At 35.3% G+C, this 26,087-nt stretch overlaps 1 protein-coding gene across 1 annotated transcript in view; it reads right to left on the bottom strand.

The window, feature by feature from the left end:
* Positions 1-237: 237 nt before the first annotated feature.
* MRPS9 (mitochondrial ribosomal protein S9) overlaps positions 238-26,087 on the bottom strand; it is a 33,370-nt gene continuing 7,520 nt past the window's right edge. Inside the window, exons 3-11 of the mRNA XM_064439443.1 lie at positions 19,074-19,136; positions 18,952-18,982; positions 16,583-16,662; positions 10,251-10,333; positions 7,526-7,601; positions 4,728-4,896; positions 2,836-2,944; positions 1,794-1,963; positions 238-437 (exon numbers count right to left, since the gene is read on the bottom strand). Of these exons, the coding sequence (XP_064295513.1) occupies positions 346-437; positions 1,794-1,963; positions 2,836-2,944; positions 4,728-4,896; positions 7,526-7,601; positions 10,251-10,333; positions 16,583-16,662; positions 18,952-18,982; positions 19,074-19,136 (873 nt within the window). The 3' untranslated portion in view covers positions 238-345. The remainder of the gene's footprint in view (positions 438-1,793; positions 1,964-2,835; positions 2,945-4,727; positions 4,897-7,525; positions 7,602-10,250; positions 10,334-16,582; positions 16,663-18,951; positions 18,983-19,073; positions 19,137-26,087) is intronic.

Raw genomic sequence — 26,087 nt, 5'->3', positions numbered from 1 at the left:
GCCTAATTCCAGAGTTTAGACAGTCAAGTCACTAAACAAATAGACTGCTTTTAAAAAGTTATAATTCACCAACAGTTTCATAACTCACTATTGACTTCAATGGAGCCAAGATGAAAAGCTGGCACTCAAGCTACTATTTTAGATTTAGCATGCTGGCAAATCACACCACCATTTTCCACAATTTTAAATAAATTTAAAGAAAGTTGTTTGTTGCTTTTTAAACAGAAGGCATAAGACTTGTAATGGAAAAGGTCTTTATTAGTAAATATATTTATAAAATAGTTTTAAATCATAATTCAGTACGTTTTGAAATCCTGGTAGCATTCTGTCGTTCTTTAATCAGACTTATCGCTTTTTCCAGGTGAATTTCCGTCTGGCTCCCTCTTGACCAGGCTTTTTTCGTTCCTTCACACGTGGGTCATATGTTAGTAATCCAGCTACGAAACACAGAAAAGCGCCCATTTGTTTACAGTTATTAGTTAACACTACAGATATACTACATGTGGGGGATTCAAGGCAGCCCATAACTTTGCATATGAATTGTAATATCTAGCAGGATAAGGGTTCAATATAAAACACACAAAAAGTAATTTCATCAGATCCTCTAACATTTTAACTTTTCTTTAGTAACTGAACATTCTTCACATCTTACTTTGCAAACCACTAAAAAATCCTGCATTGTTTTATATCTATGTTGCTTAAGCCTTTAGAGCAATGGTCTCCAAACTTTACTATCAGTAAAATATTTTTGAGCATGCACCCCCGATATATGTGTATTTATTGATTTATAAATTAGATGCACCCCAATGGATCATCTTGCACAACACCAGGGTGCATACACCTCACTCTGGAGACCACTGCTTTAAAGTACACTTAGCGTTTCCAAAGTATACTTGGCAATGTCCAAAACATGTTCAGAATTATGTCGATCTCATTACAGATACCCAACTCATGACAATGTCAGCTTACAGGGGTACCCCCAACAAATAATACTTGTCTGTACTGGAAAACTATAGTCAAAGAAACTTGTTGATAAGATACTAGCATGAAGATAGCTTTACTTCCATGGATGGCCATAGAGTGAAAAAAAAAAATCACAGCTGTTGTGCCACTAATACACACAGGCATTCTCCCTACTAACCCAGAAAGAACATAGTTGAAAGCTCACTGTCTCACTGTTCATAATTCTGTATGTGCTTAAAACAGTATCTAATCACTGAGAAGCATCAAATGCTGTGGTTATCCAAATAAGTTCTATCTTATCCTAGGTAACTTTTAAACTCTAAATAACCCAAGTGAGGAAAGAAGCTCCTTCAGCCTGGCTAGTTGCATGTAATATGCTTATGCTCATTACTCTCCCTTCAAAGCTAACCCTCTAGTGTTTTAAGGTAACTTTTTTAAACGTGAACGAGACGTGACTACCCAAGTAAACTGAAATACAATCTTAGTACCTTACAGCTCACTAATGACCGATCCAGATTTATTTGTTAGTGAATATACATTCGTGTTTTGCGATTCTATGTTGAGGCAATAGTAGCTGGTTAATAGACCTAAGAGAGGTCACAAACAGATGGAAAAGTGCTCAAGAAGTCATCCAAAATGTACACAAAAGGATGCTAGGAAACAAGTGAAAACAATTTATAACTAAATGTAGATCCCTTTCATACAATATACAACGTTTCACTGGGATTATTTATTCAAATTTGCACTATCTGATCCTTAATGAGCCTTGTATTAATTCCGTTAATTACCAGAAATACATTAAGAAACACTGAAATTATTTCAATTCCTACCTTGCCTCATGAATTCCACCTCCTTTTCTGTCACAAAACTCCTTAAGGCGTTTGCAGATGCTAAGCGTATTGCTCCAGCCTGTGCAGATCTTCCTCCACCAGAGACTGTGCAAACCATGTCATGTTTTCCAACTCTGCCAAGAAACTGGAAAGGGAATAACAACTGTTCTCTAAAAATAAAAAAAAATAATAAAAAATAAATATATACATATAACAATTAAGTTACATGCTATGTACACTTCTTATCATAGCATATACAAAAACATAGTTAACTTTCAGGTAAATATTTACAAAGGCATTCACATCCCTGATTTCCTACCAATATCAACTAAATACATGGAGATAAGCAGCTAGGAGCATATTCAAACTGCCAATGGCAAGTATTTTAAATCTAGTTTTACAATTACTTTTGTTTCACTAATTATCTATACATGCCAAGATCCGTCAGCTCTGGATATTCAAACTGAGAAATCTCTCACTCTATTCTTGAGCTCAAAAAACAGAATATAAAATAAAAATCACATAAGGGAGAGAAACCTTATGTCAGCCTTATGAGAAGTCTTTGCTGTGTCAGACTGTGCACATCCTCCAAAATCCAAAGCTTTTAATGAAGTGTCTCACCTTGTTTGCTTCCACTATGTTACTGTATGCCAGAGTAATTACACATGCATACCATTTGCAAATCTCTCAGGAAACACTTAAAGACACTTTTTGTTATTTATTTTAAAAATAAACTGTAACCCCTTTCTAAGTGGACCAAAATTTGAACTATCCAAATAGTCCAGGCTCTTGGTTTTTACATCCCTTCAGAAAGGGAGAGACAAGAAAAACAGAGCAAGGTTTACCTATCAGTTCTTACATTACTGACTCCTGAAAACTAGGAGGAAAAGCAAGACTGATTTTCATAAAACAGATAGTTACACAGAAACAAGAGCATAGCATCAACTCTGTGGAACACCACAGCAAAAAATATTTGCGCGCCATGACTTCTGGTGGAATAATTTAAGTACAGTAAGAACACAGCACTTCACAGTGCTCTCACCTGTCCTGCAGCACTGGGAAGTAATGTAAAATGTCTATTCCATTCACTGTAATTTTTCCAGTCCCATTGTCATGAACTACTGCAGTAGCTCTTGCAGTTTTTCTTGTACCTTAAAGAAATTAAAACCAATCTGTTATGCGGCTTCAATATTAAGCAGAACTTCAAGTGCTCAAGAAATTAAGCAAATATCAACACTTTCACACAGTACCAGCTGTTTCTTTTTGGAGGGTGACGTAACAAAAAAATCAAAAAGAGCAGCAAATAAATACAAACAATGAACTACTTGCTTTCAATATCTTTTAATCAATGTCTATTAAGGAGGAGCGGGGATGGGGGGAATGTGTATTGGGAGGAGGTAGAGGTAACACTCTACACCCCCTAACTTCAGTGGATCTGGATGCTTTCTTGACCTGGTGATGTCACAGTATACAAAAACAGTCTGTTGAACACCTGTGTTTGCCATAAGTACAGTTTCTAGTAATATTAAAACACTTCATAAAAATCTGTCAAAGGTACAGAAGTTTAGGAATATTCACATGGAAAAGGTAACACTTTAATTATACTGGTATAAGCAACGCCTGTGCATCATTTAGCATAGTTTCCTGAGAAATTACTACTTAAAGTTAGTTCTAAGTGCATTAGGTGCAAGTTAGCACAGAGGGTTTGCCATGGTTTAAAGCCTAAGAGCAATCTTCTGAGCACAAAGGAAGCAATAATTCTGATAAAGGAATTATGAAACAAATTAGACATTTTTCTTAATTTAGGGGGGTGATGGGACACAAAAAAGACACTTTGAACTTATAAAATCTGCTGCTTTTCTTAAATAACATGGCTTGCATGTTTATCAAATGTCAATAACTACTGTTCTAAAGACACTGATGGAAACAAGTGTGGATTAAATCCCAGTTTGGTGCACTCACATCTCCTTGCTGTCACATCATCTTGAAGCCAACACAGCTAGAACAGAGCTTTCTAGCCATTTTGCCCCTCAAATTCTCTGCAACCTTTATTATCATTTACTTGCTTACTTAAGAACAAATGTCATCGCTGACTAGAATTCCTCTTCAACGTGCAGCACAGATATAAAGTGTGTGCATGCGCATATGCTTTGCCCAGAAAGTTGTCAGACTTTCCTATCCGTGTTGTTGCTACATTCGTTTTTTTCTAGCCAGTCACTCATATCATATATCATGTGTTCTTCCACCGAAAATATAAGCGGCCTGTGTTTAGAAGAATCTGATACATTCATGGCTTCTCTCTAATATCCCCCTTGTCTCAGTGCGAATGACTGATTCCCATCTCTGTCCCATAATGCTGGCTGTGGTTTGTCCACATGTTTAAGAAATTTAGGAATTCCCTCTTTGAATTTTCCTAGACTGTTTGCAAATACCCGAATATCTTGCTATTTATTCTTCGCAACTTTGAAATTCTCCTTTCCTGGACTGCCTGTGAAAGTCATGATAAAGGTTACTTAGCTGTCTAAGCATGCCACTTATATATTAAACAACACTCTTACATCCATGGAATTCTCCATACGTGTTTGTGCTCCCCCAGTCTCCTGCTCTTTATGTACAAGTAAACTCTTGCCAGCAGCGAAAGTCCTTTTGTATCCTACAACATGGAGCACAACAGGGTCCTTTCTACAGAGGTACTATTGCACAGAGATACAGATAAAAACTAACAGTTGATCGACTCTGCGCCAGAAACTTCCACTTTGTTAGCAGGGCATGTCATAACGTAGTATGCCATAACATAATGAACAATTATACACGCAATGTACACATAGGCATATAAAATGAAATAGCGACGCATTCAGCAGTGTTGTACATATGATAAAGTAGGGTGAAGAAGAAAAAATTCTGCATCATTACCAATTAACTTGAAATTATTACCTTCACCGGTGCTGAAGGCCACTCCTCGCTCATCATACTTCAAGGGCTCAATAACTGCTTTCTGTAATTGCACAGGAACTTCTATGGAAAACTTTTGTATATACTTCTCCTCGATGTCACCACATGGCAACGTCACAATTTTTTCTAAGAGTTGAATAAATCTTGAATACTGTAGACAACAAGACTTCATTAAAGGATGGAAGTATAATTGCATTTGCTAAAACTCTCTATTTTTATATAATTGATCTTTCCTACCTCACTTTTATTGATGATTTCTGACAAGATGACACTTTTGCACCTACATGCTGATTTAAGAACAGCATGCAGATGCATCATTTTCTGTGTGACTAAAGATACCTAGTTCATTCTTCAGGCAACAATGACACTTTAATTCAAAGCACAACCAACCTCTTTGTAATACAGGATTATTGTATTCGAATGAAGTAAATTTCACTTTTAAAAATAAAACATTGAGGGGTGGTCTTCATTCTTTTATTATTGTTTTATTAAAATGGCAAAAGGAAACAATTTTCACCTCATTTTCAGTAAGTCAGCATGTTCATTGACTTGGAAATAATTTTATTTCACTAAACTGAACCTCTTAAATGATTATATTTCATAATATATACAGGAAATACCTATCTATCTATCTTTGGCTGTTCAAGCTGAGTTACTTTAATGTTTATGATTTCCTTTAAAACCGAACAATCAAGCTATTTAAAAATTCAAGAGATACTTGACTTAAAGGGCAACCTCTTGAAATAAATTATCCTTTGCTACTGTGTGGTTCTCCTTCCCCCTTACACCCCCCTCCAAAGTTCTTCAACATGTGATTAAAGAGTAAACACCACTGTGTTAACCCATTCACAGGGTGCTAAAAGCTGGGATGTCCGGTAATGAAGTATTATTGGCAAGAGCACTAAACAGCTGGTCACTGCATATAAAGGTGGTATGTTATTATATCTATATGAAAAATCTGTTTCAGACAACCTTATTTTTGAAGTTTTCTTTACTTGCAAGCTGTTATTAAAAGTATTTTTTTCTTCTCTCTGTTACCAGAGTCTTCCACACAGAATTAATACTTTTCTTGTAATCTAGCAGTAGCCCCTGGAACTCTGACATCACTTAGAAAGCTACTTCTGTCTATCAATATGACACAGACATGTGGTAAAGCCTTTGAAGAGCAGAAATATAAGAATATAAAAACTTAAAAATTATAGAGAGTTTACATGAAGAAAGCTTCCAACAGTTTTCACTTGCAGAGTGCAAAGGGAAAAAATATCAACAGCGCTGATTTTATTTAATAATGCAAAGACCAGAGAAAATTTTGTTGCAATGGCAAAGTGTAAGAATTTGATCAGCTAAGAATGGTAGCTTATAACAAGACATTTCAAATACATTTAAACAATGTTTGTTCCTATAGGCTGAGGCTTTGTGGTTCTACATGCAAGAGGCCAGTATGTAAAAGGTTTTGGGGTTGTTTTTTATTTAGTTGGTTTTTTTGGTGTGTGGGCTTTTTTTGGGGGGTGGGGGGGTGGGTTGCATTGCAAATGCAGGACCTACTGAAAACACTGAAGTCATAACTGCTTCTACTGCGAGCAAGACAGAGGAAGTCTCCTGGATATACCAGGATGGAGAATTTACAACAGCGATTTCTAACACGCTTACGGACTACAACCTGCTCGAGACCTTTTCACATTGCCCATAGACAACGAAACCATCACGTCACTGTTCTGGATGACAAGTGAGCAAAGGGCATGCTTGTTGCTGCTATGCTATTTTTGCAATGATTCTGTCCACAGGACAGAAAAGATCGAAGAACACTGTTTCTAGGTGAGAAAATACTTGGCATGCTCACACAAATAGTGTTATATTCTCTGGTACTATCATGTTCAAAAGCTTAAACTTCCAAAAGGAAGCTGAAGCTGGCCACATAGACTGAACCTGCTGTTACAAAATCTAATGCTATTTAGGGGACTGTAGGAAAAAGCTCTAAGTGAGAAAAAAAGCGTGTGACATCAGGATGAATAGTCTTATACCCAGAGATGTATGTAAAGGACTCAAAATCTAGACAGTGACAGTTTGCGGACACTGGGTAAACTGTAAAACCCTCCTCTCTTCCACCATATTCATATCATGGAGAATATAACAAGAGATATCTCTATCAGACCACAGATCTACATAGCTTTGTACCTTGTTTCTGATATTTGATTCTGTAGCCAATCACTAAGAAAAAGGACTCCTTCCTTCTGATCAGCCTGCTCAGTGATTTTTCTATCATTATCATGTCCTCCTTAAGATTAAATAATCAGAAACCCTCTGCAGGTTTACCATTACACAAATCCATGTGTTTCCTATCTTGAACATTCACCCCTTCTCTACAGTAAGCAACAGAGATTCTAGCCGTGTCCATTTTTCATCTGTAATTAGAATAAATGACTATTTATTTCTATTATGAAGTGTTGCTATACTCCATTGCTGACTACATAATTAGATGACAAGGAACAAGTGCTCTAGGCCTCATAAAGTTTAGTTTCTCTCCTGGTAACAATGTTAGTGATAATGGAAAACCCGTAATAGCTCTGTACTGTGCTAGATAAAACAAAGTGACACAGGTCACTGTTGAAGACAACAGGAATGTGAGAGTGCTGTGAGCATACCAACTTTACGAGAAGGAAGAAAATCTTTTTGAAGAGCACCTGCTTCTACATAGTACGTTTTCAGTATCCAAAAACACACCCAGAGTCCATATTTTTAAGACACAAGCCTCCTTAAGATTAGAAAGATTAATTACTTACATCATCATCTGACAGTTTTTCTAACAACATTTCTTCCAATTCAATCTTAGTCAGCCATCTGCCGCCAGCCAGGTTTCTGTTTAAAATATCACATATATTCTCCCTTTAATTAACCATGCAATTAGAGTTACATCACAAAGGACCACACATTCAGTCAGTCTTCGTTCAGAAATACATTTTCCATGACAAATGAATACAGATCACATTCCTACAGTAAACATGAGAAGGCCTACATCGATTTTAGAAGATGTGCCTTTTGAAAGGGATGGTAACTCTACATATTGCATTAACCACATGAAAACTATGAGTATCAATTACGCATTATTCATATTATTGAAGTCCAAGATTGAGCTAGAGTAATATTGTGACAGTAAGCAATCTTCCACACAGTTCCTTCAGACTTAGTTTGAAAAGCCTGCTGCTAGGAAAAATTTGGTTTACAAGCAGCAAAGAACAAAATCAAAGGCAGAATTCCAAGGTAACAGAGTTTTGCCTCTGGTCTTTACTTTTCTGATCAATACAAAGAACTCCACTAGCAGTAAGCATAGTCAAAGTACTAATGCAGCCATGACACACTATATTCTATCTGCTGTGTAATCTTGACCTGCTCAGCACAGAAACTGCACTGATGACAGAAAAAGCAGGAATTTCTAAGAAACCAGACTCATACAGAGATGCTAACAAAGAAAAACCAATGTTTGAAATAAATCTTTGTGAAATATGTATGATATGAAGTGACCAACTGAACAGAATGCCACCATAAATATACATGCCAACATTATCAGGTAAATTTAAGGCAAAGCTGTAACTACTTTCTTACCTCTTCAGGTGTTTCTGAAACAATCTTAATGAATGTTTCCCAGCAGCACTAAGGAAGCTGTGATTCAGAAAAGCACTCCTTCTGAAGGTGATTTTAAGTAGTACTTCTTCTTAAGTATGTATTTTAATGCTTTTCTGAGTCAGGGCATGAGGAACATTTATTTAGAAACAATGCTGGTTTTAACAGCAATTTTAAAAAGTCTCCAATTCTGACAGACTCAAGTATATACTTACATTTACATATTGCTACTTCCAGTGAAGTCAATGAATTTTTTTACATGTGAAAAGCTATAAACTTGAAGTAGTTCAAGATCAGGTCCTAACCCTACAGTTAATATTACAGAATGCGTCCACAATAGGTTATTTTCTGGATGGGAAAAAAAAACCAAACCGCAAACCAACCAGCCCTTCCCACTCAGCCTCTACCTACACCTCAGAGATAAATTATCCAGGCTAATCTCAGAGGAAGTACCATATCCAGTGTGGAAAATATGTCTCAAAAATCCTTTAACTTCTCTGAGCTTTTACAAACCTAACAGGGAAAAAAACCTTTCAACTCTCACTAGCTTTACGTCATTTTTCACATCAGTAAATCCACTGGCTGGGCTCTGTAAAGAGTCAGGTTATTTTTCAGCAGCATGCACCAAGAAACTAAATTCATTTGTTCTCTTGTCTGCTCAGAAGCTAACATGAATCTGTGATAAAACACTCTGTGGGTCATAGGACACTACCTATATCATGAAGAAACATGAACTTCTGTTATTTAAGAAATTGAAATAATCTCAGCAAATTAATCCATTCTCTTTCTAACATAAATAACAAATGGCTGAAATTAAGAAATGACAAACCAACATGATGTGCAACTGGAACAGCACATAAATCTGGCTAGAAAATACACAGCAAGAACAAAGATAAAAACAACTTGGACAGTGAAAAGTAACTATACAGAAAAAGCAGTAAACACCAAAATCAAAACTTCCTCTCTGTATACATGCCTTTAAAAAAAGACTTGCTTAATTTAACATTCTAGTATCATAAACTCCTTGCAAAAAAAAACTCAAAATAGAAAAATCAAGAATATGGCCTAAGAGAAGCAAACAGTTCTTAAAGCACTACGAAAGTAACTGTAGCATTTCCCATAGCTTCTTCTGGTTCTGTACCTTTTCTGTCCAGTGGCTAACTAGCTGAAGAGCTTACTGTGCACACCAGAGAAGTTAAAGAGGAAAAAGAAGAGAAACTAAACTCAATTAGTAATAATGGTGATGTTTAAACAAATCCAACCAAAAAATTTTCTAAAATTACTATAGTTTTTGATGATTTAGCTGTTCAAAGCCATTAGAATAAAAATAGTGAAATTAAGTATTTTAATACTCTTCAGGTTAATATTGGTAAACAAAAACATTCAAGAATTGTAATTAATGAAAGACGCTGAAAGAGCTCAGCTTTAGGCCTTCAGATTTTTTCAACAGATAAGCAACTTGGTACTTTAAAAGGCCTTGTTTTCTTATAAAGAGCTTATCTCTCCTTCTTCAGAAACCTTTAATAGAGAAATAATTAGAAAACTTCATATACAGAAAACACAGAATCCTGGATATTCTCTACTTATTTTCAAAACACACTTCAGAACTTTTATATAGGAAAGAATATTAAAAAGAACAGGGAAAGATTAAAGAGCAAGAGAAACAGGTGGGGTTTCCCTATTTGAGCAGTGATAAGTGAGCACTCCGCACATACACACTACAGATAAGGCTTTTCAACCTGAAATTACCATAAAAATATTAGACAAGGAAGAGGTGAGAAGTATGCAAATGTGGTTGTGGAATAAAAGGCAGGTAGGGTGCTAAAACAACATATTGAAGCATTTTAAGAAAACTAGTATCAATGTTCATTCCAACTGGAAGATTACCTTTTTTCCTTCTGAGAAGGAAGGCCTTGAGCTGTCAGTTGGTCTTGATATTTCTGAACATTCAGCAATTTTTCATATGTTTCCTAAAATGTATAAAGTATTTAAATGCATTTTTTCCATTTAATATTTAAATTTCGTTGTTTAAAACATGTTTATGTGGTTTTACTCTCCAAACACTTAAAATGCAGAGGTGTCAAAACAAGCACAGCTCTGACAACTAAAAAAAGGCAAGTTAAATCTAAACCAACAAACATTTAGACAATATATATTGTCATATACAGTTCAAAGGAATTAATTCTGAATTCTGTTGGCTTTCTTCAGTGTTTCTTGCCTTCTTACATATGCCTGAAAAAAATTCTCAACCTGTATGGAAGGCAACTACATTTGCATAACACATGTACTCCGAAACATACTGCACAATAATTTTATCAGTGCATCCACACTTCAGTTTGACTTCCTCGAAATAGGGACAAGGTTTAAGATTGTAAATAATTTCATTCAGTTAGATTTTTGTACATTTAGAGCATCAGCTTTATTGGTGGTCTGTATCAGTCAGAACTCTCTTACCCAGGAATGTCTATAGGGACACACATGAAATTGTACATTTACCATAATCAGAATCTGTTCTTTCAAACATTACAGATGTATTTAGTCTGAATTTTCAGTTTGTTTGGGTTTTTTTTAACAGTTCTCAAAATTCTTAGCTATGCTATTACTTTCAAACAATGGTGTGACAGTAATTTACCACCTCAGAAAATCAAAAGGAAAAAATGTTCCAGAAAGTCACACTGAAAATATTACAGAAGAAACACACTTTTAATAAAGTACTTCCAGGGTTTTTTTCAGTTCAGAAACTTTGAGCTGAAATTTGGTTCTAAAATGTAATATATAATACTCTGAATTACACAGCAATTCATATCACAAGTTAAATAGAAGTATTTGGAGAAATAATTATAAATGATACTGAAACAAAACAGCATTGTTGTACTACAACAAAGTACTTATACAGCGAATAATTTATTTCCATTAACAAGTGAAAATACAAAGCTTGTAGTCACTATCATATACCTTATTAATGAGTTTTAGCAAATACCAGAGAGAAACTGCAGTGTAAGAATTACTAGGTACAAGGAACAATGGTTGGGGTTTTTTCCCTTTATATTATTTACAATAAACAGTAAAAGAAGAAATGCGAGACAGCTCTGTATTGCCAGAAATTAACCAATTAAATACTAGTTCTTAACGTAATACTGAGATTTGCAACAGGATGCAATGAAATTTCTGCAAGAGTTTACATTTAAAAGAACAAAACAAAACCCCCCACTTAGTTATAAACACCTACTGTTCAAGCTGATTTATGCACTAATACAAAAATACACCCGCACATATACTAAAAATATTTGTACTTAAAGTGTATGAACTAAGAACAGATTGTTATGCGAGCTGCACTCAAAGCATTTAAATAGGGACAATTCACTGAAGTCTTTGATGCAGGTCACGGGGGACATTTTTAACAGCACAGTGGAATAGAAGTATTTTTGGAATAACTGCACAGTATAAAATCCTGAAGTACAAAATCATCTACTTTTGAGGCAGCATAAGAATTCATATATTACAGTAGCATCCCTTTCAGAAATCCTTTATTTTTGAGAGATAACTACCAGGTAAGAAATAGGAAAATTTTTCACATTTAAAAAATTAACTTCAAGCACAGGAAACATCATATAGAAAAAAGCACAATAATTATATTTTTCAAATGCTTCCAAACCTCACATATGTATCTGGAGATCTCTAAGATAACAAGACACGGTAGCACTACTTTGGGCAAAATTCATGTCACATCACTAATAATCTTAACAGCTCCATTCAGAGCTAACTATTAGTCTGCAAAAATTATTGGCTATATATTAAAAGCACAGACATCATTTAGGTTAGAGGGCATGAGGCGTGCCTGACACCAAGCCATTTTTAGGCATCTGTAGTTAGACATGAAAAAGAATCGGAGCTTCCACTCTAGACTAGGAGGGAGGAGAGGGAAGGGCTGTGGCTGCCCCTCCACTATATGGGGAGAGCTCCGTTGAAACAGGTTTAAAGATTCCTGGGAGCTCCGTGAGTTTCTGCATTTAGAAGTAGTTGAACAGGCATGAAGAAGATATTTTGGTGTTAGATGATCAGAAGAGGTACTGGGGTACTAGGTCTTATAAATCTATAAGGAATGTTTTTCACTTTACTGCTGCCCTCTTGGCTTACCTTTTGCCCACATAAAGCATTGAGTGTCACCTTCCTATCTGGAAAAAAGCAGCCTCCAGTCTGCCTCCTCACAAATACCCATCATTTTCACTACACTCTGGCATACACATACATGTATTGGAATGGCCAGCAACAAATACATGAACAAGGAGCTCAGTAAAAACACAGCTGTATCACAGTTCTCTAAAAAAGGGTAGGGGAGCAAATCACAGTTGTTACCTTAGGACAGGCTGACTATAGTCAGAATTGCTTCTGAAGAGCAACTGAAGTATTTTCAGGTAACATGACACAAGTTAAAGGAAGACTTAAGGATTGTCATCATATTCAGAAACTACTGATAAACACTGGGCAAATAAAATGAGATATGGGTTGCCACCCACTAGTTTTTAGCCTCAGAAAGTAATTGTTAACAATGACAAAGAAAGCTTTACAACAGCTGGAACAGTAAGGTTTTCTTGAAGACCCTCCCCAGCTACTCCCAAGGAACACCAACGCTCCACAGCCTGTTTAAGTTCTAAGAATGTGCACTTCCCAGAATTAAAATGATCTCTTTAAATTGTTCTGCTTAAATTACAGTAATCACATCCATTCATATAAAGAACCCTTTACACAGGAGATGAAGTCAAACAACACTAAAAAGTAGTATTTTAAAATACTTCCAAGTGCAAGAGAAATGCTAAATATAATTTCCTGCATATTTCTGGCAAGGAAAGTGGACTTGCATCTCTTATGAAATAAAATTTTGGTCTGAGGTATCAAAAAAAATTTACGCATGTATTTAAGCTCTAGAGATGAAGTCAACAGACTAAAAGAACCACTCACATGTGAAGTGAAGTACGCGGATGAGCCTTTGCAAAATCAGGAATCACATGTAATGCCCAATAATTTATCTGACAAATCTTCACTCCCTAACGGCTAAAGAAAGCTTCTGAAGACACACTTGCTTTTTCAAAGCTGGCAGGTGAAGATTTTACTAACCACTTCAGGATTCAATAGTCCAATTCATGAATGTACACATCTGTGTGTCTTGTAAACTCAGCTATTACACAATCAAACTAGCTGATTTTACAAGATTGGCTACATACTGAAATGCTTCCATTTCTAATAGACAGATCAAATTTCAGATCTCTACAAGGATGCTCTCTTAAAATAAAAAAATAATATTCTTATTTTACCCTGCATAAAAAACTTAGGGAAGAAATTAGCAAATTGAACCCTAGAAAAAAGATTTTTAAGGGGAAAAAATGTTAACATTTTGGTTAAAATACGCTGCAGAGCCCAGATTTTATATCACAGTTTGCATTTTTCTTTGCTTCTTATGTGGTTTTGACTTCAGCATATACTTTGGGGTTTTTTTTAGCTTTTGGGTTTTTCAAGAGTTAAAATGCTCTTCTGTTAGAGCATTTACCTCTGATATTTCTAAAAAAGTACCAGAAGTACAGTTACATAAAATTACTATTTTGCTAGACGGAACGATCTGAAGAGACCATTTCATCTTGTTCTACACATTACAAAAATATATTACTCTGAAAAAGTTAAGTTAAATGATGATCAACTATAGTATCAAACATTTGTGAAATGGTGTTTCATGCAATAAACGTTCTTTTGTGTATTGGAAGAAAAATAAATTGTCCTTTTCCCTACAGCTAAACTTTATTCAACAGGCAGAACAAAGACAACAATGGAGTATAAAGCAAATATTCTATATGAAAGTTCATTCAATATTCAAGTCATAACATACATATTGGCAGCTGTAATACATCCAAATCTACACAGTTTATTTTAAGTAAGTGGAGAATATTGTTTATTAGCATTAAGTACACAAATAATGCTGTGACCGGCTATATTACTAGCAATTAATAAAATTCAAGTTCCACATGAGTCTATGCAGTAATTAATGGAATCCAAGTTTAAGATAAATATTATGTTTATCCAATTTTTTAGACTTAATGGAGCAATTTAAAGGACATCCTCAAATGGGACTGATTACTCACACTAGACTGTATTAACATACAACCCTTTTTTCCCTGCTAGCTGAATTAATTAGCTTTGAAACTTAAAAATACATTTTCTTAAATACACATTAGTCTAATAAGAGGTTAAAAAAATGTTGGAAATTTCATGCAGATTGTGGCTTTCAAATTGGCTGACTAAAAACCCTGTTAAACCTCACTTAAGGGATTTAGGTTTAGAGAAGCCTACTTCATGAAAAAATTTGGAAACAGTCAAAGAACACTCAAGTATCCTATGCTAAAGAAAAATGCATTTGTCAAACCGATTTCTTTGAAGGTGGTTGCCACGCTGTTAGAAACAAGATCCACACTATTCTTTTTGAAATTTCCAAGGAAAGCTTGCATATTCTTTCTAACTGCTACAAAGAGCTAAAAATAAACTTGTGCTCCTTGTAAAATTTGTAATTTCTTCATTATGATGGAATGCAACAAAACATCTTGCCCTTGGGTTGCTCTGTTTCAGCCAAAACAAATGCAAATGGCTTGTCAGATGACAGCTGTTTGATAAGGCTCCTCTACAAGACCTGCATGCTTTACTTTTTTCCGTGAAACTTGGGATGAAAGGCAGAAGGCAGGAAGAGAATTAATGTAGCATACAGTCTAAAGGCAATGCTACAACCGTGATTAAGTAGAAAAGTTAAAAGGCACAGATTTTCCACAGCCTCGCTGCGTGCAACCCATCCGTGTAACAAGTTGACAGGCCTAGCGCATCAGCTCCATCATCCTCTCCGACAGCTAAAACGCAGCATTGCATCCCTTTTCAGAGAAAATTTGCGTCTGCACCATGAAGCGTTGTACATTATTTCTTAGCACTGCAGGGGGCTCAAGTCCATATGGAACCTTCACAAATATTACCACAGATCAAACCAGCGGCGTTTCGAGGCAGATTTGACATACCTATTTAAATGAACAGCAGGGGTCCTCGGGCTGCCTCAGGCTGTGCAGGAGAAAACCTCTGTAGAAAGCCTATGCTGCAGCTCCATTACTCAGCAAAGACACACTCTACATTTATCATTCATTTCATTTCTGCCAGGGCAAGAAGCTCATTTGCCCAAGGTCAACAACAACAAAAAAAAAAAAAAGAAGGGGGGTTTATTCTCCCAAAGAAATAAATGTACCTGACAAGTGGGGATTTTGTCCTTTGGGTACACAGAACGCAAATAAATATCAGATAATTCTAATAAAAACACTCCACTCTGTAAAGCTGTGCACCGAATTTGATAGCAATTTTTTTTTTGACAACAGACTAACCATAGTACTAACTTTTTAAGACTATCTAATGAGGAAACAAAATCTGAAATTATTGTCCAACTAAGTATTTCTGCATGTGTTATTAATGTTTTTGCCATCTGTAAGTACACATAAGAAACACTGATCTTTATATAAACTCTTCTAAAGCAGTAGATAATGTTTGTGCCATTGATGGTCATAGATATGAAATGTCTTTTCATAATCCATATTAAGACCTAGGGTCTAGTGATGTTCTGTTAGACACAGCTTTTTTCATAAAGGTAAACAGATGCAGATCTTTTACTCCTGGAACCATACTGATCAGAAAAAGCCTTAAGTTTGCATGAATGGAACAGTCTTTGAAAAATCAATTAAGCAGTTTAAATGCAAATTTTCTTCACACTAAATGTCAGCACAAATAACATTTCCTATAGCTTTGCCCTTCAAGGGGGAAGAAAAACAACCCAAAAGCTATTTTTTATTCTACAATGAGTTTTCCTAGAGCTAGCTGGTTTTGTTGTATATGCATTCTCCACTACTAACCTTATGCTAGTAACCTGATACAGCCTACAAGAAAGCATTCAGACTATTCAAACCCCGTACATAGCCAAAACTATAAAACAAACCAAAAATAACGCAAGAACTATTATGTACTGTGTTCTCTTAAATGTGACAAAATGCCCCAATAATGGATACTGTGACATAAAAATATACATTGAATTTAGTTATGGCCTACTGTGAAAACATGAGTAAATTCAGGAGCTCCGGACACGCATCTGTAGAACAACATGTACTTGCCTGGGAGCTAACATTATTTATTACAGATTATAACATACTTACATGCATTAATGAATAATATGACTGCTTGCCAGTATAAAAGAGAAAGTGAAATGGTCGGCCATCTTCTCCCCACTGGATTTCTAATGAAAAGCAAGATTAGACAAGAAAGCAATACACACTCACTAAAAAAAGTTTATATTTAATTGCAGTTATAAACCTCTTTCATAACACTGATTACCTTTTTAAATATCAGAGAACAAAGACATTTTACTGGTATTCAACCTCTCTGGAAATGTCATGATTTAGATTACCTTGTTAATAAACAAATCTTCACCTGCAATTATAACTAAATATTTAATATTATATCTCCAAATATTGTTTAACATGAGGGAACCCCTCATGTACATCTTAAATAAACTTTCAAAGACTGTATAGTTGGTATTACAGATAGAAGCATCTATCTAAGAATAGAAAGAAGTACAAATTAAGAGGAAACTGAGATCTAACGATCTAAATCATAATGATTGTGAAAGATGAAAGATTAACAGCTCTGGAAAACAGTGCTTTAAACCCAGGGCAAACTTTTTATTAATACAATATGACTAAACTACACTAATTATTCTTACAATTGTTTTTTGCGAGTAACAAGTGTATTCAGTACTTGGGTGATTTTAGGACTTGTTCATGTTGACATTATTTGATATTTGAACACAAAGACCTATGCTACAGTTTACATTATTAGTTCAGCAAGAAAATATATGTTCCATATGGGTCAGCACATCCCGTTTGTTTTTTGGTTCCCCCCCCCACTAAAAAATGTTAAGGACAAATCAATTTCAACTTCAGAAAAAAAGATCAACTATAACATGACACATATCTTTTCCAAATGAAGTAACAAAAATAAAAACCTGAGAACTTTCTACAAATTGAACTGTGGAGAAACTCACAGCCATTTTATCCAGTGAAGTTCAAATGAAGCTATCTATAAGCTATAGACAAAGATAAGACTCCAAGAATCTGTCTGATAAGCACAAATGTACTGCATTGGAGGATTCAAGACAGAAGTGGAATGGAAAGATACAAAACTTTCTATTCTAATAGGAATACAGGGGGCTTTTACTCACACATACTACTGGTAGAATGTGTGAATTTCCACGCATGCAGCTGTGAAAGCATGTTTTGTTGAAATTACTGTTCAGGGAACACTCTGAAGTATAAATTTACATTTTTGTACTTCAAAGTTATCAAAGACATAATGCATAGACAAGACAAAGTGCCTTAAGAGAGACACGAACTGCAAGTGTTATTTTTAGATGTAAATACAAAGATATACACTTTAACTAATTAGTTTTTACACTCCTCGGGACACAGCTAGCATTTCAAAGAATTCTTTAGTCCTGAAATTATATAGAATAGTAGCTTAGTTCTGCCATAAAACAGCCCTTGGATTTTAAAAATTGCATAATGATTAACTCTCACCCTTTCACTTTCTAATTTTTACTTCACAATACCATGAAGTTAGAAAATAATGCATACCATTTGGAAGCTGAAATTCCAAAATTTCAGATAATTTGACAGCTTTCTAAAAGACACATAAAGCCCCAAAAACATCAAGTATCAATTCCAGGAACAGGAAATTGAAGAAAGGAAGGAAAAGATTTTGCTGATAAGCAGAAGTGTCCATCGGGGACTTGATAGCTCAGCGAATGTAGAATTTCACACCCAAGCTACTAGCTCATACCAAATGTGGGTCAAAAGCAGACAACAGGTTTTGTCATATCTTTTATGTATTCTACATAAAATTAATTTTGCGATTTCAGTGAAGTTCTCACTGACCAACTGACCAACATACTGGCGTATCACTGACAACTGGCATTTCATACGGTGTCTCAGGAGCAAGACCAAAGACAGTATAGACATAAGCACAGAGTTAGGACTTTCAGGCCAAAACAAACACGACTGGGAGAGTTTTCACTCACCCTATTCTCTCAACTTATAAATTCAGAGCTGCAATTTCTAAGCTTTTAGAGCTCTGAAGTTGCCAGGAAAACTTTTGGTTTAAAATAGTATTAATGAATATTTTATGGCTGTGATAGACAGCTCTGACAAAAAGCTACTGAATTCAACAAAAGGTTTTCCCGTGACTTCAATAGATTCTGCACATCATCCTACCTATTGTTTATTTTTAAGCAATAAGAAACATTTATCTATAGTCAGTTAACAAGATGTCTGAAAAGACCACCAGTATTCCAGAACCCAGCAGTATTTTTTTTGTCCTAAAAACCGGAATATCAGATCAAGCTTTTACTGCTTACGTCTTAGAAGTTAATAGGAACATGAGGAAAAAAGTCAATCTGTGAAAATAAGGAATTCTACATATGCAAAAATTCTAATACTTAGAAATAATTTTTTAAAAACTGAACACTTACTCCTTTGCTCTGGAAAAATTTCAGTAGGATGCTGTAAATAAATAAATAAAGATCAGCAACAGGAAAAAGTTACTTAAAATATTATGCTACAGTTATTCAGAAATGCAACAAAAAAATCCTACCTTCATCATGGGCCTGGCTTGTTTGTCAAATAAGCCAGAAGGAAACAGATAGGCAATACATCTCTGAAAACAAAAACAGAGATTATATATGTAACTTTTCCACAAAAGCATCATCAAAACATTTCTTAGGTACCTTCTTGTAGAGAAAAATTGCGTAACTTTTGTACAGTATTAACCAAACCAGGAAGAAGGAGTGCCACATATATGCTGTGCTGAAAAGAAAAGCAGATCATTTCCTCAGGAATCCTCAGGAAAAGGAAAACCTCATTCTGAAGGCTGTACTATACTGCATCAGATTGAGTGAACTTTATTCTGCAAAGTTTAGTTTTTATGGTGTGCATCATAACTTACCAGAACTACTCAAGTGCAAAGACCACTTTTATACACAGTGATTTTCCCCTAAAATTTCAAGGACTGTGAGTTTAATTTATCTTTCTGAAAATATCAGTGCTTGTTAACAGTACCTACTGACAGACCAAGCATGTAAAAATTTTTAAAGCACCTGGACAAAGCAGAAGTTTTGCACATTTAGAATCCCAGTTTCTACAGACATAGTTTCCTCAAGTCTAAAAAGCCATGTTTGTTGTGGCAGGAGAAGATATTTTACATAGCCTAAATAAGCATTTCATTGATGGCTGCATTTGGAAACAACTGTGAATCACTACAATCTTTGCTGAACTTGAACTAATTTTTCAGAGAAGAAAAACTTAAATGCCATCTTTCTTCTCCTTAGATACCTAAGGGTTTGCTAAAACAATTTAGAAAAACACGTGACATTCATTACACACACATTGCTTACCACTGTTTTCACTAAGTACAAGGTACATAATTTGCTTTTACTTAACCAATACGTACCACTATTCACGTGATGTATAAAGTTAGTATTATTTGACTCCAACAAATAAAGTAATTAGCAATATTCCCAATCATTCTGGCAAGACGTAAGGCAAAGCTCCTTACAAGGTGCCCAATGACATGCATTTCTGTTCAACATCATCTTACTCTCCCTCTTCAATGTAATTAAAACATAATTTAATAAAGAAAAAATATGCATTTATGAGCACTGTTTATTTTTATTTGTTCTTAACAACAAAAAAGCAAAAGCTACCCATCAAAAATACCCAGATCTCGGGGTCTGGCAAGTGTAGCCAACTTCAGATGGTGGGTAGTAAAATTTGAGATAGAAAACTTGTGCTTGTACAGTAACATGGACTACCCAAATAAACCCCTCTGGCAGTGGTCTCATTTATACTTCCATTAGACAGTACAGAAAAATAGAATTACAATAAAATCAGAGTTTAAAATCTTCTCGTAAGAAGAATGGCTCTTTGTTGGTTAGGCTACCTCAGGGCTATTACATGCTGATAATTTTTTCCATGGACATGGAGTGGTTTCTCAGTGCCTCAACTGATTTAATATGCATGGAGTGTAAAAAGACCTAACCTATTACTTTCATTAATCCCCTACTGGCATTCTGAACAGAAATTTTGAGAATTCTGAAGCAAACAAAAGGCTTAACTTGATTTTATGAAATGGTAATTTTGTTTCTCTTAGTGACTACTGTATTCCCATTTGTTAGTCAATGGGCATTTTATGCATACACACAGTAGGCGAACACCTATTTATGAACAAATGGGGATTAATTATGATGACAATAGAGAAATCTGCTGTGAGCCAAATGATGTTAAACAAACACCTTATATAAGATATTAAAAGAATTTATTACAGGATACTGAGACTGACTGCGTGTGTACTTAAGACAGTCTTTTATACAAGCATTTCCAGAGTCTCAGTCAAAACAGTTACTGTAACTATGACACCTTATTAAATGCCAAATATAACAATTCAACATTTATAACCGAGAGTGGCTGCCATTTTAGACCTTCTACTTCCAAAAAGTTTACTTTATATTGCTTGAGTGTATACTCATGTTTTTCATGCTAAAGCATAAGCAAACCCTGCATTAAGAAATCCTAACATCTACTTTCAGCTCTCCTCACAACAACTAGCCAAAGAGTAATAATTCACTGTATAAGTTCATTTTTCTGTTGTTCCAAAATTGAAAGAAGTAGAGCCTTGCCGCCTTCTCCCTTTTTATGAAAATGTAATCAAGGATGAGGTATTTGTCTTTACATCCCATTAGGATCTATCCTGGGATGCAAGAGACTCCAGTTCAACTTTATTTGGAATTTTTTTCTGAATTTTAAATAGCTGTGTACTCAGGCTGTACTTTTAGCAGCTACACAGCAAGTCAGTCTGCCTCTGAGAAACTTCATTTTTAGAAGCTGATTTTGTCTATGCAAGTGTTTCGGTTTTATAGAAGAGGGGTATTTCAGAAAAACTGTAATTCTCAACACCCATATCTACTAGCAATAAAATAAGATGGTGGATCAACCTTAGGAATGACATCAGAATTAGTCTCTCCAAACCGCAACTGGAGCGCATAAATAACCATGACATGTTTTCCTGAAATCTTCTGACAATGTCTTCAGATCTGGAAGAGAGGCTTCCTTTCAGGAATCTCCATGTCTCAAGTCAAAATTCTGTAGAAAATTAACTGCCCATTCTGCATTTTCCTGAACATACAAAAATCAGGTGAACATCCCTCTTAAAATATTATAATCAAGGTTTAAAAGCTAGCAGTAAAGTTCCCAAGAAACTTTTAGATCCCTTTTAGATTTAACTGCAGTTTTCCACTCCAGGAGTGGTTTTCAGCCTAAGGGTCATGGCCTATATCCTTCTTCTAGTGCTTAATTTGACTTGAACTCTAGCTGAGAAAGGAAACATGCTGAATATGACCAAGAACTACTTTCTTCAGGTCATCATTTCAGCCATACGAGATCCCTTCACCCCACTCTAGCCTCCACAGGTTCTGGGCTGCTATTTCACAATTCTATTTGTTAAATCACACTGTTGCCATTGTCTTTGGAAGTAAAGCACAACTTTCTAAATATGAAATATTCTAATTATTTTCAGCAGAAACGTGATTAAAAATCGTGGTACCTAGTAACACAATGGTGTTTCCAAAAATAATTACATGAACTACTGGAAAAAAGTAGAATGGGTACAGCCTGCTTCTACTATGTTACTAAAAAAAATTTAGCCATTTCCTTACAGGACTTGAAAGTGTTTGTTTTCAAACTCTAATGTTGATCCGTGCAGGAACAAGAAAAAGACCCAGTAGTCACACCTTTAAAAACAGTAGATCATAATGAATACACATTAGTAACAAGATGGTTTACATCAGACACTTCGTAAACTGCGTTGGTAAACTTAACATTCCTGTTAAACTAAAAGGAATACTGTTACATCACGTGATGAGGATCTGGATGATTCAATATACTGCCCACAGGACCACAGTGTCTTTCACTTGCAGCTATAGCTTTGAATTCAAGCCAGCTGGAATAATGAGAACAAGCTTCCATCCCCATTCCTGCCCTATCTGGCAGTCCTTCAAACATGCAAACCAATTCATTAAATAATCTGTTCAGCACTGTATGTGGCACGTTGTGCAAATTCAGTATACCTGCCACACTCTCATTCTTGCTCTTCCTTGTGCATGTTGCACATGCTGACTTTTGAACCTACTTCCTTTTCTATCTACAAGCCAAGAAGTTTTGTCCCCTCACTTTCTCAAACATCAGAGACTGAGTCAAACAAGTTCCGCTGAGTCAGTAAGGGTTCTTTTTTAATGTCTTCAGAAATTAAGAATTCAATACTTTAAATAGAGTTGAGACATACTGGGATAAGTGAAGGAGCCTGAGACAGTTTAGTCCTTAAATAACCTGCCATAAGTGAGTGAGTTTTGGGCAGGGCAAACATCTTGCCCAAGTGTCTTCTCACACTTTTGTTAAATCTACTGCTCAAACACAAAACATTCCACCAATTTGCACCACTCAAAATATGTGCAAAGATAGTTATCTAAGTAACATCCAGTGAGAAAAGGTATTTTGTAGAAAACAAATAGAAAGGAAAAAAAAAACACTCCACCCTGGGGTTCCCTTGCAGCAGCATCCTATTTGGCAGAGGGCTCAAGAATCCAGCTCATTCCTTTTTAAATATACACGAAACTTCAGTCATCCAAACACTGAAGTCAGAAGTGATACTTTATACCATAACATTTTAACGAAACACCTGAGCGATAGCTGTTTCAGCTTCTTCCACTCCTTAACTTGATCACACAAGAGCCACTTCCCTTCTTAAACCTTGCCTCTTGAATCACATTATTTAGCCATTGAAATGTTTGCTGGAACAGCTGTTTTTCCTGCTAACCACATTGGTAGTATTCTTTAAGTTTTCAGCGTCCAGAATTCCAGAATATTTGGGGTAGAATCAGGAATGAATGAAACATTTCATGTCCCATTTTTGTTAACTCTGAAATAGCTTTTTTATTTAAGAAGACAGAAAAGATTAAAAAAAAAACCACACAAAAATCAGTGACACGCCTAAGTTTACCTTCTAAAACAAATTCCTCTAACTACTACTGAAATTTATTGAAACCACCTCACAATCATTTGTCACTGTTTATTTAAAGCTGAATTCTAGCTTGGACAGAAAGAAATTTCAAGTTCACAGTGATATATCATTTTAACCCCATCACTTAAAAAAAACAACCACCAACAAGTAGCATTATATGAAAAAACCCACATTCTTTTAAACATTACATTATTTTTATGCTAACTAATCATTTTCAAACAAAAATTAATGTCTTGTCCAGAGCTTGCAGAGAGGAAAAAACAGCTAAAGCCTGTTGATAGAAACAGTCACTATTTCTATCTTCATTTCAACTTTTCAAACCACCGAACAGTATTTAAAAAAAAGAGTAAATAAAAAAAAATACAGCAGTCATCAGTTCAGACAGACTTTGATGAAGAAGAAAGAAATTACTGATGCAGTGTCTGGCTCCACTGGAGAAAAAAAAAGAGTTGAAAAGAAGCATTCTAGCATCAACTATTTTAAAAACAACACAAACTCCAATATTCCTTGTAAGGACAATGCTGGACAACACACTCTTCTTGCAGACAACAGAAAGTTCAGAAATTCATTTTGTTCTGAATAACATTTCTGACACTTCACATATGCCAATATTCTCTCATTTCTAACACTTCGTATTGCGAAAATTTAATGTTATTTAGAAATCAGATGTGCTGAGCCACTTTAAAAAAACTGGATACAACCTATTTTTTCATTAAAGAAGTCTTAATTCAATGAAACAAACTATACCCTTTGAGGAAGGAAGTTTTTCCACATTTAACATTTTCATAGTTAACCTTACTGGTACTTCTGCAACAATGTATATGCTAGTGAAGATAAACGTATATTCTAGATTCAAATTATTCCATCTGCTTGACAACAATCTATTAGGTCATAAGGCAGACAACAAGAGAAAACGAACATAGACCTCTAGCTTTTGAGTTTTACTAACTCCTACAGGGAAAGAGGATTGCTTTATGATGAGCTCCTATCTGGGAGAGCATTTAGTGACTGAATAAAAATGAGTAATAAAAATACTGGCATATAAATAGGTCTTGAAGATTAAGACGCTTTTCTTGTATTAATCTTACTTAGATTTCTAGGCTTTAAAGTAGAATATCACAGAACTGACAGTGGGAAATGAAGGTGGGCTGTTTACTACAATCATAAGTTAAAGTTAAGGCACAAAATAAAAGGATTACAGGCTCAACCAGGGAAAAGCACTAGGTCAGGACTGCAATCTCTATTAATTAGGTATCCCAGCTGGGCAGTGGGTATGCAGCTGTTAACTTGATCAATGACTTACCTAAATGTCATCTCTACTGATTCGCTTATAAATTACCAGCAAGTGAGACTAATGTACAGGTGCTAATTTATTTAAACTGTTCTCTGCAGTTCTACATAGCTTTATAAACTGCATCTGGCACCTAATGTTAGCTGTCAGTTGTACTTAGACATGCCTGTCCTAACGACTCTGTTCATTAGAAATGAGCACAAATTATGAAATATTGTGAAAAATGATACATCAAATGGAATGGGCAAAGCAAATCAATTAGAGAAACTTCACAGCACATATTCACACATAGGAGAATAAAACATCCTAGCTTCAGAGTAAGGTCTATAATACCAATTAAAAAGCAATTGGTAGACTTCTGCAGAGTTATATATCAATTTGCTGGATTTTTTTTTTCTCCTCCAGAAATACAGTTGTAATGCACAGCTTAACTTTTCATTCCTAAATAAAAGTATCAGCAAGAAGCAATTCTGCTTCCACAACATCCAGAAGGATTAGCAAGTAAGTCAACTTATTTTCCTGTTTAAAACTTCACAAGGTTTAGCTTTTATTAAACTATACCTAAAACTCCAGTGAGGGACAGAATCCTATGATGTCTACTTTTGAAATACACTGCACAGACTGATTAATAGTAGAAGACGTGTAGGTATATATGCACTCATCAGAAAGAATTATTACTGTTCAAAATGTAAAGCTTGATAATTCTCCTGGCAGTGCTTAAGCAGCTTTTATATTTTTATAACAGAAATTTAATTATGCATAGCAGACACTATTACACACTCTAAGTATCTTCCAACACCTGATGGAATATGAAGAAATCAAACATGTACCACAGATACTTGGTATCACCAAACAAAACACTACACTTTTGGCTCCGCTCCTCCATCTTTTCTGAAACAGTCTGCAAAATGGTCCCATACTTGTCACCTGCACTGCATTTGTACAAGCTAATTTCCAGAATGAATCTGCTTTTACTAATGATGGACCTCAGTTAATTTTGTGCAAATGATCACAGTGCTGTGGATTCATGAAGAAGAAACCACTACTTCAATACAGTCATTTTCCATTTCCTGCAGTCTTGCTTTCCGTAAACCTTCCCCGTAGACCCTATCAGGGAAGGAAGCCAGACTGCAGATTAATGCATCCTCCTACCACTAACCTTTTGGGCAAACAAACTGAACTATTAGCATCATCATCATACTGTACTAACATGGGAGGTATTCTGGTGGCAGATGCGTGTATGAGTA

This window comes from Phalacrocorax carbo, chromosome 1, assembly GCF_963921805.1.
Source record: "Phalacrocorax carbo chromosome 1, bPhaCar2.1, whole genome shotgun sequence".
Classification (NCBI taxonomy): domain Eukaryota; kingdom Metazoa; phylum Chordata; class Aves; order Suliformes; family Phalacrocoracidae; genus Phalacrocorax; species Phalacrocorax carbo.
This window is presented reverse-complemented; position numbering and strand designations above follow the sequence as displayed.